Source organism: Mesoplodon mirus, assembly GCF_964341445.2.
Source record: "Mesoplodon mirus genome assembly, chromosome: 3".
Lineage (NCBI taxonomy): Eukaryota > Metazoa > Chordata > Mammalia > Artiodactyla > Ziphiidae > Mesoplodon > Mesoplodon mirus.
In genome coordinates, this window is record NC_138978.1 from 106,221,936 (window position 1) to 106,236,904 (window position 14,969).

The following is a 14,969-nucleotide window of genomic DNA, read 5'->3' on the forward strand; positions in this document are numbered from 1 at the left end:
TGTGAGACCATCAGCCCCAGGCTCATTATGCCCTTTATTCTTGTTCACACCAGTCTCCACAAGAAACTCAGGACTTACAGGTTAACTCTCTTCTCCATAGAAAGCCCCAACCCTCTTCTTGGCTTTATTTTTGTCTTTAGTAGGCATCATCTTCTGACATGCTACATATTTTACTTTGTATTTTCAATAGAATGTAAATGTCACGGGGGCATGGATTTTTATCTGTTCACTCATTGCTATAGATGAACAGTGACCAGCAGTAGGTACTCAAAGGTATTTGTTGAATGAATGCAGCAAATAATTGAATTAAAGAAAAACTTTTGAGGGAGATTAGGAGAAACTCTCAAAGAAATTAAAGCAGTCCTTTCTCAATTGCTTCTCTATTTTTTGTTTTTCGTTTTTTAAAAATTTTATTGGAGTATAGTTGATTTACAATGTTGTGTTAGTTTTAGGTGTACAGCAAAGTGATTCAGTTATACATATATATATATATTCATTCTTTTTCAGTTTCTTTACCCATATAGGAGGTTATTACAGAATACTGAGTAGAGTTCCCTGTACTGTGCAGTAGGTCTTTGCTGGTTATCTGTTTTATATATGGTAGTGTGTGTGTGTTAATCCCAAGCTCCTAATTTATCCCCCCTTCCCCCTGCAACGTTTCCCCTTTACTTCTCTAGTTTTTTTTTTTTAATTTATTTTTGGCTGCATTGGGTCTTTGTTGCTGCGCGTGGGCTTTCTCTAGTTGTGGCGAGCGGGGGCTACTCTTCGTTGTGGTGCGTGGGCTTCTTATCGCTGTGGCTTCTCTTGTTGCAGAGCACAGGCACACGGGCTTCAGTAGTTGTGGCTCGCAGGCTTAGTTGCTCTGCAGCATGTGGGAACTTCCTGGACCAGGGAGCAAACCCATGTCCCTTGCATTGACAGGCGGATTCTTAACCGCTGCGCCACCAGGGAAGTCCCTCTAGTTTTTAAAATATCTTATTAGATGATTTCTTTTCAGCGTACCTCATTCCCCATAGTAAACATTTTGAGTGAATCAGTATATTATCTTAGCTAATTATTTGTATTTTAAGATCATCTTTTTAAAAAAAATAGAGAAAAATTTCTGAATATAGGCATGCTAAGTTACTACTAATTCTAACTCCCATCTCACTCTGGGATGTTTTGTTTAATTGCACCAAAATTCAGAAAAACTTTTGTGTGGACAATCTTTCATTTATTCTGATTGTCTTTGTTTTTTATAGGACCTTGCAGCGTCTATTAGATATTTACTAAATATTAGTGAATAATCAGTTGCACAAAGTGTCATTATAGCTTGCAGCCATAGTTTGAGGGATTTTTAATAGTTTACAACTTCATTCCAACCTGTACACCAGCCACCTATTTCTAAGTTGGGATCCTTCAAAGGCATTTGGATGTCTTTCACGTACCCTATCTTTCTAGGCGCTAGCAGAAACACCAGTTTTATTCTTTAAAAGAAACAGACCCACTGGTAAATCCCTAAAGCACATTTAGGGGAATGGGGAATACACTGCTATAGTGTTTCCAAAATTCAATATCTGTTGTCCTTGGCTTGCATACTACTGTTATATCGAACTGTTTCACTTCCAACAATTATTTCAAAGCATATACAATATGCCTTTCTTGCATTGCATTAAGGATTTTAACATATTTCGTCTTCTTTATCCTGGTCTGCCTGGGAAAGTGATAAACAGAAGATGTGAGCCCATGAAATTTATTGTAATCTTCAGGGCATTTTTGTTAGTTCAGAAAATAGCTGAAGAAGAAAGCCTATAATGACAGAGGCTTAAGAAATCTTATCTAATACATATTTGGTAAAGATCACTTAGATCTCATTGTTAACACAAGTCTACACTGAATTATCTTGATATTTTACATTGAGCCCAGCATAATTTACCAACTTAAACTCCTTTTGACACTGAGAGTGCCTGTCTTATCATACTTTCCCTAGCATTGGTTATCATCATCTAAATTATTTTTTGCTAATTTGCTAGGAGAAAAATCATATTGTTTTAATTGCTTTTCTTTGTACAGTTTGTTTGATTCTCTTAATGTTAACTTTGTCTTCACTGCTTCCCTTGCCCTGAATGGCACTCGATTTTAGATGTTAGAACCATTTGGAAAGAGGAGAGTAGTGCGCTCAGTATATCCCTAAGGAGTTTTACAACGTTGACCTTCACCCTTTTTGACAAGATCTTTCTGGGCAAGGGAACAATAATTAAGAGATGAAGAGAGACAAACAAGGCTACTACTGGAAAGTGGTAAAGAAACCTTTAGGTCATTTTCTTTCGGTCATTTCACCTTGCTGTAGACTCCCATACCTAAACCCAAATCCTGACTCTCCTTCCCAGTGAGATACGTAGCCAAGGAGCTACCCAACAATGTACTGGTATGTCTTGCTGCGTTTACCTAAGACTTCATGTTTAAAATCTTATTTTAGGGAACAGACATACATTATAAAAGAGCATATATTCTCGTTAAAAGAAATCAAGCAATACAGAAGAGAATTAAATAGAAATAAAAGCACCCATTCCTTCTTCTACCCCTTCTATCCCACCCTCCTGTGGTACAAATAGGGATTTACAGGAATTTCATCCTGATAGTAAATATAATTTAGTGGCATTTTGGTGTCAGTGAGACTTTAGTTTAAGGTGATCCTGTAAACTCCAGGAGGGATTATATAAACTCCCCAAATGTCTGTTTTGTTCCATACTACTTAGTGCAGTGCCTGGCATATGGTAGATGTCAAATATTTGAGGACAGTTTCATTGTAAGGCGAGAAAAGGAAAAGAATTGAAAGAATCTTAACAGAGCCTCGTCTGGCCATCAGGCTTTGGGGTATTAGATTTCTGGAGAAGTGCAAGGGTTCTCAGCACTGGCTGCATGTTAGACTATCACTTGGAGAGCCTTAGCAAAATACCAGTGCTTAGGTCTCACACCCCAGTGATTCTGCTTTGATTGGTCTGGATGAGACCCCAGCATCAGTGTGTTAGGATCTTCCCTGGTAATGCTGATGTGCAGCAGTGGTGAAGAACTACTGAACCATAAACAGTTGTTGCTTACTGAATGTTAATTGAGGAGATCTGTGCTTTACTTAATTCTTTAAAAGTCCTTTATGCTTTGGAGGGCACTTTTATTTTTATAGAGATTATTATCCTAATTATGTTGTTATATTAAAAATATTTTGCATTTCCTTATATACAACATATATAGTAAGCACATGGATAATCAAAGAATTACTTAATTACTTGTACATTAAGATAATCAATAGGCTTCCTGATGCTAGAAAATATATTTCCCTCATCTTAGAACCATGACATTTTATATGGTATACTTCCTTTTTTAAATGCCTTTTAATCCTAATGGAAAACTGGCATTTAAGCAGTAGAGAAAACAAATCATATTAAAAAGCTTAGCAAAAATGTTTTAAAAAAAATCTGAATGCATTTGTATGATGTTTTCTTTTCTGTGCCAAACTAAATGACTCAACTTGTTTATCCTGTGTTATTCCAGTCATCAAAAATGTTAAGATGTTCAGCTGATGCAAATAAAAAATAAAAGCAATTTAGGGACTTCCCTGGTGGCCCAGTGGATAAGACTTGGCACTCCCAATGCAGGGGGCCCATGTTCGATCCCTGGTCCGGGAGCTAAATCCCGCATGCTGCGACAAAGATCCTGTGTGCTGCAACTGAGACCCGGTGCAGCCTAAATAAATAAATAAATATTAAAAAAATAAAAGCAATTTAAGTAAGTAGATTCCATCCAAATTATTAATTTCATGTTTGGGACAAAAACCAGAGGAACAGAATATTTAATGTAAGCTTTCTTTACTATGCTGTAAACCTGTTTTTTTTAAAGTGTGTATTCTTTACCTTTCCTTCTCTTGCCCTTCCCCAACTTTTCCCCAAAAAGGAGACTATAACTGTGTTGTTTGTAATAAACTTAAATGCTGGAATAACTGTCAGAATAACTTGTAGTGATGAGTAGTTTTAAGGTTAAACCATAAACAGTGCAACATTAATGAAATGTGGTGTAAATAGATTTGTAGCTAAACACTTCTTAACTTTGGCTTTCTCTTATACATTTTTATTTTTTGTATATCCATTTCAAAATCACTATGACATCTTAGTTATACAATCAAAATCTTGGCAGATGGCAGCAGGAAAAACATAGCCAACCCTGAGCATAATTATGCTTATTTGAGGAGATATTAGACTTGGTGCCAGGTTAAACTACATGGGTGTTAAGAGATAATAATGAGAAACCCAACTAATGCATGGCTTTGATTAGACCTTCCTTCTCTGCCAATAACGTAAGTGATAAGACAGTTTATATTAAATTTAATATCTATTCACTCCCCAAAATATAATAACTTAATAATTATAATATGGTCTATCCAAATATAAAATAGTCTGATAAGAAGATGTGAACCCAGTTCATAGTCAGAAAATGCTCGCTAATGATGATGGAAAGTATCTTAGCTTTCTGTATATTTTCATGTATAAGCAACAGCCTTTGTTCTGCTACTGCTGAATTATTTTTTATTCTAAGTGGAAAAAACATTAAAAACATGGGATTAATATGCTGTGGTTTTGTACTGCTTGCTAAAAATTCAGCTGTTCATTGGCTTGAAATTTGAAGGCCAGACACTGGGTTCTAAAATACAATTTACTGTTTCATAGATCAGTCCAAAAACTAAATCTAGTATGTGTGTTCCACTATCTTTCTGAGGTATACTACTGATTAGGAATGCAAAATACATCTAATTATTATTTTTTCCTTTGTCTAGTGTCATAATTAATCTGATTGGGTCAGTTTAGAGCGTTATTCTGAAAACATTCTGTAAGAACAATTCTAGTCTCTTAGAAAAGTAACAATTAAAATCTTCTTTCCTAGTCACATTCTGGGCTAAAGATAGATTTTATGTGTGAGTTTATTTTTAAATAATACTTTTCCGTGATAAACTATTAAAACAGTACAAAAGCATATAAAATGGGAAAGTAACAAGTTCCTTGTTCCACCTAAGGAAAATTCACTGTTAACTGTTTCTTGGGTATACTTCCACAGAGTTTTACACATATATCTTTTCCCTTTTCTTTAGAAACACCTCCCCACCACAAAGCTGTACTATGCACTATGTATAAATATCTGTTATTCTTTTATTTTTTAATTGAAATATAATTGATTTACAATATTATGTTAGTTTCAGGTGTGCTACATAATGATTTGACAGTTGCATGCATTTTTAAAAATTCGCATGCATTATGAAGTGATCACCATGATTAGTCTGGTGTCATGATAACCATCTGTCTCCATACAAAGTTATTACAATATTATTGACCATATTCCTTATGCTATTCTTTTTACTGGCTGCAGAGATTTCCATTGTATGGAACTTTCATAAGTTATTTAACTGATCCCATTTTATTGAACATTTAGATTTCTTTTTATTTTATGATTTTGCTATTACAGTAACTTCCTGGTAGATATCTCTTAATAATTATATGACTCTATATAGAATAGAATTCTTAGGTTATTCTAAAACATCATACCTTGTGATATAGGTTTATACCTCAATAATTTGACCAAATCTTTGGTGGGCTGCCTTGTTATTGGCATCTTTCTCATGAAATTGGAATTCAGAAGCAATATTTATTACTTTAATAAGCTAATTTAGGGGAGTAGTTCCAATTAATTAAGATTTTACCTTGGGAAGTGGATTATGCCTGTGTGTACAAAAGATAAATACATAGAAAAGGTGAGAGTGCTGGACCATCATTCTATTTCAAATCTAGTATTATATAATCTACTATTTACACACTGACCTGGAGTCTAAGCATCTTATTTATATCCTTTTAATCACCTGAGCAATCCATTGAGGTAGGTACTAGTATCCTCATTTAATGGTAGATGAGACTGAAGTTTAGAGAGGTTAAATGACTTGCCCCAGGTACCAGAACTGGGTTGCAAAAACTCTATTCTTAAAGGTAGCGTAGAATTCATATTTCTTGTTTTGTTGTTGTAGTCCCCACAGTGAAACAATGTTTTCAGTCATTGAGAACCCAGGGAAAGATAATGGAAGAAAATAAGATATGCCTCTTATTCTTGAAAATTAATGCTCCCATTTCCCTACCACATCCAACTTTTTGGATTCATATAAAAAGTGTTGTACAGTGTAAATAAGTAATGCAATTGAAGGATGAAACTTTAATTTGGAATAGCATTATGCTTCATGCTGTAATACAAGCTTTTGAGAATAGGCTGAACTGTGAACTTCAACGATAACAAAATTTCTGATAAAGGGGCCCTTTGCAAAAAGTTAAAAGATAATAACATATTATATTTCCAATAGTTTGGGTATGACAATGTTTTATGTATATATCCAGCATAATTTGCCCTTTCTTTTGTGAATGGAAATCCCTGTTTTGCTAATTAGAGTGTATCCAGTGTAATTTACTTTAAAAAATATACTCAGGATTATCATTTCGCTCATTTATAGTACTGTGATTTATTTATTATATATTTGTTTTTGGCTATGTAGGTTCTTCATTGCTGTGCACGGGCTTTCTCTAGTTGTGGTGAGCGGGGGCTGCTCTTCGTTGCAGTGAGCGGGCTTCTCATTGCGGTGGCTCCTCTTGTTGAGGAGCACGGGCTCTAGGCGCGCAGGCTCAGTAGTTGTGGCTCGGAGGCTCTAGAGTGCAGGCTTAGTAGTTGTGGCGCATGGGCTTAGTTGCTCTGCATCAGGTAGGATCTTCCCAGACCAGGGCTTGAACCCGTGTCCCCTGCACTGGCAGGCGGATTCCCTTTTTTTTTTTTTTTTTTTTTAGTGGGGAAGGAGGAGAGAGGGGAGGAGAGGGGAAGGGAAGGGAGGAGAGGAGGGAAGGAGGGAGGAAAATAAAGTGTCTCCAGCAGGCAGATTCTTAACCACTGTGCCACCAGGGATGTCCCAGTACTGTGATTTAACAGGCTGATTATCTTAAGTACTCTTGGAGTATACTAAAGACAGGGATCCCAGAACAACTCAAAATTCTGTCTGCTTTTAGGTTTACTTTTCCTTTATCACTAACAGCTTTATACCAAAAGCTATCTCAAAACAGCAGATTCTCAAAAACAAAAAAGATTGATGATGATTCAAAAGTGTACATGTATGACTGGGCAGAAGAAATCTTCAGCATCTCCATTGCTACAGGACTTCTTTGCAATTAGCTTGCAGAACTTGATTCTCCTCAAACTGTTGTGTGATTGCTCTGCATATCCTATAAATTATTTACACCCTGATGGTACAAAATGGCTACATTAATGGCACCTCTGGCTCCACATGGTATCAAGAACTTTAATAATTCATCTTTTATTACAGCTACATCCCTGTAGATTAGCATGAGTGGGAACTGAGTATAACACTGAGCTAATAAGTAAGGCCTGAGAGACCTTTACTCTCCAAACATCGTATCCATAAATATTCAGATACTAGTGCTGTTAAAAAATAAAGATTATTGACTGTTAAAAAGCTAGACTCTAGGTTGTGTTTGTCAAGCATTAGATTACTTCAACTATTTAAGTGCATTTTAAGGATATTTCAAGGGGAAAATCTTTGAAAGACATTCTCCATTTCAGGACTTGCACTTAAAAAACAAAAACAAACAGATAAACTAGCATTAGTTATGTGAACTAAATGAAATTAATGACTGGCCACTGGCAAGAACAGAGACTTTCATTTTGAAAATTATTCAAATTCTTAATCTAAGAGTTTTACATCTGATATTTGAAATCTTCAAATTTATCTTCTTCAGCCTTTTTGGACTACTTAAAAAAAATAAATTGGAAATTTCTTACGGAGAGCAAGAGTGTGTCTGTGTACCTTTGTATACCCATGTCATATTAAATGCCAGAGTGAAATTTAGGTATAAAAGAAAGTTAATTTACACATTTTTCAGTGAAGGATAGTAGTTGAGTTGATGTTGAATTTATGTTTACCATTTTGAAGTGACTCCACAGAGTACTACAAATGTTGCTTTCAAAAAAGACAAAAAGGTTACTAAAGTTGACAGTGGTTGTAACCTTAGCACTTAGCACAGTGTCTGGCACATGGTTCAGTCAATGCTTATTGCATGAATACCTGGTGATCAGATCAATCCATATAATTCAAGTTACACACCTGGTATTTTGAGAAAACAGCTATATGATTTATACTAGTTGCTTTCTATGATAGTACCACTTTGGGAGTGTATTTCAGCTTACTTTTAGTGTTTTTTAATCTGTTCAATGTGGATTTGTTGCAGAAAAGTCCAGAGAGCCTCATTATATGCGGTTCTGACCTATGAGGCATATATATATATATTTTTTTTTCATTAATTAATTAATTAATTTTTGGCTGCGTTGGGTCTGTGTTGCTGCGCGTGGGCTTTCTCTAGTTGGGGCAACTGGGGGCTACTCTTCATTGCTGTGTGCAGGCTTCTCATTGCGGTGGCTTCTCTTGTTGTGGAGCACAGGATCCAGGTGTGCAGGCTTCAGAAGTTGTGGCACGTGGGCTCAGTACTTGTGGCTCACGGGCTCTAGAGCACAGGCTCAGCAGTTGTGGCACGCAGGCTTAGCTGCTCCGCGGCATGTGGGATCCTCATGGGCCAGGGCTCAAACCCGTGTCCCCTGCATTGGCAGGCGTATTCTTAACCACGGAGCCACCAGGGAAGCCCGAGGCATATATTCTTTTTTTAAAAAAATAAACTTATTTATTTTATTTATTTTTGGCTGCATTGAGTCTTCGTTGCTGCGTGCAGACTTTCTCTAGTTGTGGCGAACAGGGGCTACTCTGTGGCAGTGCGCAGGCTTCTCGTTGCAGTGCTTCTCTTGTTGTGGGGCATGGGCTCTAGGCGTGTGGGCTTCAGTAGTTGTGGCACATGGGCTCAGTAGTTGCAGTTTGCAGGCTCTAGAGCGCAGGCTCAGTAGTTGTGGTGCACGGACTTAGTTGCTCCGTGGCATGTGGGATCTTCCTGGAGCAAGGTTGGAACCTGTGTCCCCTGCATTGGCAGGCGGATTCTTAACCACTGCACCACCAGGGAAGCCCTGAGGCATATATTCTTAAGAAGGCATTAGTCTGTAGAGAGGCTCCAAATTATTTCAGGTATCTTTTGGATTCCATCAAAAAGCGTTAGAGGTTTTTCAAACACACAGAGAAAATTATTCTTTCACCCAGTAGAGACAGTGGACAGTTTTCACCGATACTGAATATATAGTGGTTTATCCTATGTATAAGTTGAGTTTAATCTGATTGCTTTAGATTTCTTTAATAATGGTTTTCTTTAAAATTGATTTTCTGGTCGTCATTGACATCCATGAGAGAAATATAGGGGATAGTACAATCAAAAGTTATACTGCCAAGGAGGTAGGGTTTGGAAAGGCATTAGAGGCACTGATTAAAATGAAAGCCCTGGGCTTCCCTGGTGGCGCAGTGGTTGAGAGTCCGCCTGCCGATGCAGGGGACACGAGTTCGTGCCCTGGTACAGGGGGATCCCACATGCCGCGCAGTGGCTGGGCCCGTGAGCCGTGGCCGCTGAGCCTGCGCGTCTGGAGCCTGTGCTCCGCAACGGGAGAGGCCACAGCAGTGAGAGACCCGCGTACCAAAAAAAAAAAAAAAAATGAAAGCCCTTAATCTGTAAAAGGAAAATTCCAGAAAGCATGAGATGTACAAGTAAATGATGCTGTGGTAGCCTACTATACAGATGATATTAGCTCTCTGTTTGCCAGACCAGCCACCTTGGAGTAGAATATGGAGTACCTAACTTAAATTAGAGCAGTCGCATTTCTCCTTAAGTTGAAACACCACAGTAAATAAACATCTTTTCACTCGTGTGAAATTCTGTGTTTGTTGTTCTGTAGCAAGTGTGAATTGGATGACAGTGTCTGCATATAAGATTTTTATGTGGAGTGAATTCATGTTTTTCTCTCTTAACATTTCCCAACACACCCCTCCATTCATGAGTGTCCTTGAGCTGATACCTGGTGCCATATATCTTAGAATAAAGGATTTAGAACTGTGTGAAAAAGTGACAGTTTGATCTAGCTTTAGTTATATTATGGTGTAAATTAAGCTCTTAAATGAAAGTGGCTAGGTTTTACAGATGGACAGGCACGAAACTAGCTGAGAACAAATTGTTGTGCTGTGATAGAGACATCGTTCAAAACTGCATGCATCTGTCAACTGCCCGTGGTGGTACAGTGAGATAAAGTGGTCTGTAATGTTTCTCTAGTGTATCCCTATTGCTAGCCATATTGTAATGTGTAATGCATCTCTTGGGCAGACAGCTTGTGTGGGCTAGATTCCACCTCAGTCTTGAAAAGATGCCAGAAAGCAGCAGGGTGAATTTTTAAGCCTATTTAAATATTTAGACTCATGACTAATTTGAGTAAAATCTCTGCTGTATCTAATAAACTACTCACTAGAAGTGAGATGGAATTTCAAGTTTTTGACTTCCTCACTTATTAGCTGTGTGACCTTGGATTGACAAATTATTAATCTCTGTTTCTATGTCTGGAAAGTGAGGATTGTAAAAGTATTTGCCTCATAAAGTTGTTGTGTGGATTTAGGCAGATTTATATGTGTAAAGTGCATAGAAGAGTGCCTGGCACTTAATAAATGTTCGCTGCTGCCGCCACCACCACCATAATCATTAACGTAAGTTGGAGTGAGATGAATTTCCCTTCTCTGAAGCTAGATTGCTTTTTTTGCTTTTAAGGAAGACTACATCTCTATCAAGGATGTGGTCAACCCCAATTCTAATACAGAGCTCACTGTCTTGACTTGTGAAATCTAATCCATCTTCAAGTTTATTTACAGCTAAAGTGTAATATATTATATATTATATAAAGTATATATTACTTTAAAAGTATATATTACTTTATATTATGTTACTTTAAAAGTATATATTTCTTTCAAAAGTATGTAAAGCATACTGCATTATAATAAAGTGTAACATAATCACTAGAAGGGATAAAGAAACTATAATATCTCTGTGGAATGATCTACAAGACGTGTTGTTAAGTGAAAAAACCAAGGGGCAAAATAATGTGTAAATTATTCTACCATTTGTGTAAAACTTTTCTGGTACATGCATAAAGTATCTGACAGGCTGTAAAAGAAATGGTATATTTTCACTTGTTGATGTTGGGGAGGGAAATTGGATGGCTGGAGACAAGGGTGGGAGACTTTTTACTGTATATCCTTTTATACTTTTTGATTATTGAACCATGTGAATGTATTTCCTAGTTAGTAAAAACAAAAACAAAAAACCCTCATAAAAAGGAAAAAGTAAAAGAGCTATTTTGAAATCTACATAAATTTTTATTCATCCTTTATAAACATTTCTTTTTATCTGTACTACTTAAATTCACATTTGATAGGGGTTTTATTTTATTTTATTTTTTTGTTAGTTTCTGCTTTATAACAAAGTGAATCAGTTATACATATACATCTGTTCCCATATCTCTTCCCTCTTGTGTCTCCCTCCCTCCCACCCTCCCTATCCCACCCCTCCAGGCGGTCACAAAACCCCAAGCTGATCTCCCTGTGCTATGCGGCTGCTTCCCACTAGCTATCTACCTTACGTTTGGTAGTGTATATATGTCCATGCCTCTTTCTCGCTTTGTCACAGCTTACCCTTCCCCATATCCTCAAGTCCATTCTCAACTAGGTCTGTGTCTTTATTCCTGTTTTACCCCTAGGTTCTTCATGACATTCTTTTTTTTCTTAAATTCCATATATATGTGTTAGCATACGGTCTTTGTCTTTCTCTTTCTGACTTACTTCACTCTGTATGACAGACTCTAGGTCTATCCACCTCATTACAAATAGCTCAGTTTCATTTCTTTTTATGGCTGAGTAATATTCCATTGTATATATGTGCCACATCTTCTTTATCCATTCATCCGATGATGGACACTTAGGTTGTTTCCAGCTCCGGGCTATTGTGAATAGAGCTGCAATGAACATTTTGGTACATGTCTCTTTTTTTTTTTTTTTTTTTTTTTTTTTTGCGGTATGCGGGCCTCTCACTGTTGTGGCCTCTCCCGTTGCGGAGCACAGGCTCCGGATGCGCAGGCCCAGCGGCCATGGCTCACGGGCCCAGCCGCTCCGCGGCATATGGGATCCTCCCAGACCGGGGCACGAACCCGTATCCCCTGCATCGGCAGGCGGACTCTCAACCACTGCGCCACCAGGGAGGCCCACATGTCTCTTTTTGAATTGTGGTTTTCTCAGGGTATATGCCCAGTAGTGGGATTGCTGGGTCATATGGTGGTTCTATTTGTAGTTTTTTAAGGAACCTCCATATTCTTCTCCATAGTGGCTGTACCAATTCACATTCTGATAGGGCTTTTAGATTCCTATTTTTGTTTCTTTTTTTTTTTTTTTTTTTCCCTTTCCTTTAAGTGTGCTTTCCAGGGCTAAGCTAAGAATGATCTCTTGTCTTCCATTTAGGGATTTGAGTCATAATCGGTTGTCTAACTGGAACATCAGCTTGGAATCTCAAACATTACAAGAAGTGTAAGTTATTTTTATTTATTTAAACTTACATTAAATTATTGGAGGTGATTTGATGAATTATGAATTTCAGGATGTTTAATGCAAAAATGTCAAAAAATTGAAGGAAAGAAGACTTTAGATTAAAACACGTTTAAAAGCCTAAACTTGTCTTTGGCTTTGTTAGTATCACAAACCCTCTGTGTATTATGCCATTGCATTGGTGATTTCAAGTTGTAAACTGTGTAGAAATACTATTCTACTTCCTTGGGGCCTAAAGTAAGATTTTCCCTCTTCAGAGTGAATATATTTTATTTTTTTTTGCCAGAGTTTCAGCCAGTGAAACTCTGTATTGTGTAAATTTTTTTTTTTTAATGTTTTGACTCGTCTAAGGTGGAAGCATCATGTCTGAAGTAGGTTTATATGAAATACAATATTTTTGGTATCACCTGGAATATGGTAGTTAATATAATTCAGTTTTCCTCTTCATTGAAGTTTTTCCTTTAGTACTGAGATGTATTATTATGTAGTTTCTGGAGAGAAGTTTCTAAAATATTATTAATATCAGTTATTGCATTGTGGTATTCCCAGAGGCACAACTGTTGAGGCCTGTTTACCTCTATACTAAACACCCTCAGAATCCTCAGATGAATTTTTCTTTTGAATTTCTTTCTGACAAGGGGTACTTTGTGCTCTCATTGTCTCTGCATTCTCTCCTTCCCTGCCTCAAATTGGCTGCTCCTAATCTGCTGTGGACTGAATGAACAATTGACAAGCTTATTAGCTGAAAGAGTAGGTCCTGAGGAAAGGAAAATGCTCAGTGGGAAGTGCATGGCTTTATTATTTATTACATGGACTTTGTAACTTCAGTTGGTTACTCGGAGGCCTTTTACTTCTGGCTTCTTTTCTGTATTCTAGATTGTTGAGGTTATTCAGTGATTGAAAAACAGGTTGGTGAAATGTGATTGCATTAGATTTGCTACTAAAACAATTGAGATAATCTGTTAGGTCTGTGGTCTCAAGCAACTTTCCCTAACTTTGAGTAACAAAAAAATATGTGTGTGCGTGTGTATTTTAAAAATTTATTTAATTAACATATATAAATTTATTTTATTTACTACGAATAAATATATATAGAGAGATATGAATTATTCTTTCTTTGTTTAAGAAGGACTTAAGGGGCTTCCCAGGTGGCGCAGTGGTTGAGAATCTGCCTGCCAATGCAGGGGACACGGGTTCGAGCCCCGGTCTGGGAGGATCCCACATGCCGCAGAGCGGCTAGGCCCGTGAGCCACGACTACTGAGCCTGCGCGTCTGGAGCCTGTGCTCTGCAATAAGAGAGGCCTCGACAGTGAGAGTCCCGCGCACCGCGATGAAGAGTGGCCCCTGCTTGCCACAACTAGAGATAGCCCTCGCACAGAAACGAAGACCCAACACAGCAAAAATTAATTAATTAATTAATAAACTCCTAACCCCAACATCTCCAAAAAAAAAAAAAAGAAGGACTTAAATTAGCTGTCATAAAAGTAACCATTCAAAGAACCTTGCTGGGATTAAAAATATTTAATGTGCAAAGTATTTCCTAACCTTTCTAGTATTGGTATCAAATCATAGATCTATACCATGAAAACATTTTTTTATTAAAATCTCTAATTTCTCAGTAGAAAATATTTAGTCTAACTCATTCTGGGTCATAGACTTTTTTCAAATTTGGCATTTATCCTAAAGAATATGTACTAGCCAGAAACTAGAACTCGAGGTAGCATTTCCCTCACTAAATTTTTATATCTATTTTTCCCCCTATTCAGGAAAATGAATTATAATGAGCTAACTGAAATCCCATATTTTGGAGAACCAACCACTAATATTACTCTTCTCTCATTGTAAGTAAATATAATTTCAGGTCTTTTACTTAAATTATGCATAGTACACAGATTTTTGGTTTTGTTTTAGGTACCCTTGTTGTTGATCCTAATTATTTAACATTTTTGTGGTTTACGGTGGATCCCTGGCAATATCTTCAATATAATCTTTGTTTTATAGAGTCCATAATATAATCCCAGAAATAAATGCAGAAGCGTTCCAGTTTTACCCTGCTCTCGAGAGTTTAGATCTCAGCTCAAATATAATATCAGAAGTCAAGACATCTTCATTTCCTCGAATGCAGCTTAAATACCTGTAAGTAAAATAGAGTTTAAACTAGATTTAATTTGAAGTGCATGTTTATTTTTCATTGATATTTATCTTCCCAGATATGTCTTATTTATTGTGATTTTGATATGCTTATTTGAAACAAACCTAGGTTAGATTTTTTTGGTTTTTTTTCTGCCCTTAAAGAGTACACTATTTTCAGAAAATATTAAGTATCCAGGGTAATTTTTGAGATTTAATTCTGGATTGTGTTTTACTAACAGTTATGTAAAAGGTAGATGGGAGTAGT

At 36.9% G+C, this 14,969-nt stretch overlaps 1 protein-coding gene across 4 annotated transcripts in view; it reads left to right on the forward strand.

The window, feature by feature from the left end:
- Window positions 1-14,969, forward strand: part of LRIG2 (leucine rich repeats and immunoglobulin like domains 2) — a 62,635-nt gene that overhangs the window by 18,590 nt on the left and 29,076 nt on the right. For all 4 annotated transcript variants that reach the window (XM_082613699.1, XM_082613700.1, XM_082613701.1 and 1 more), the window contains 3 exons: window positions 12,488-12,553; window positions 14,338-14,412; window positions 14,573-14,707. In XM_082613699.1, the coding sequence (XP_082469825.1) occupies window positions 12,488-12,553; window positions 14,338-14,412; window positions 14,573-14,707 (276 nt within the window). The remainder of the gene's footprint in view (window positions 1-12,487; window positions 12,554-14,337; window positions 14,413-14,572; window positions 14,708-14,969) is intronic.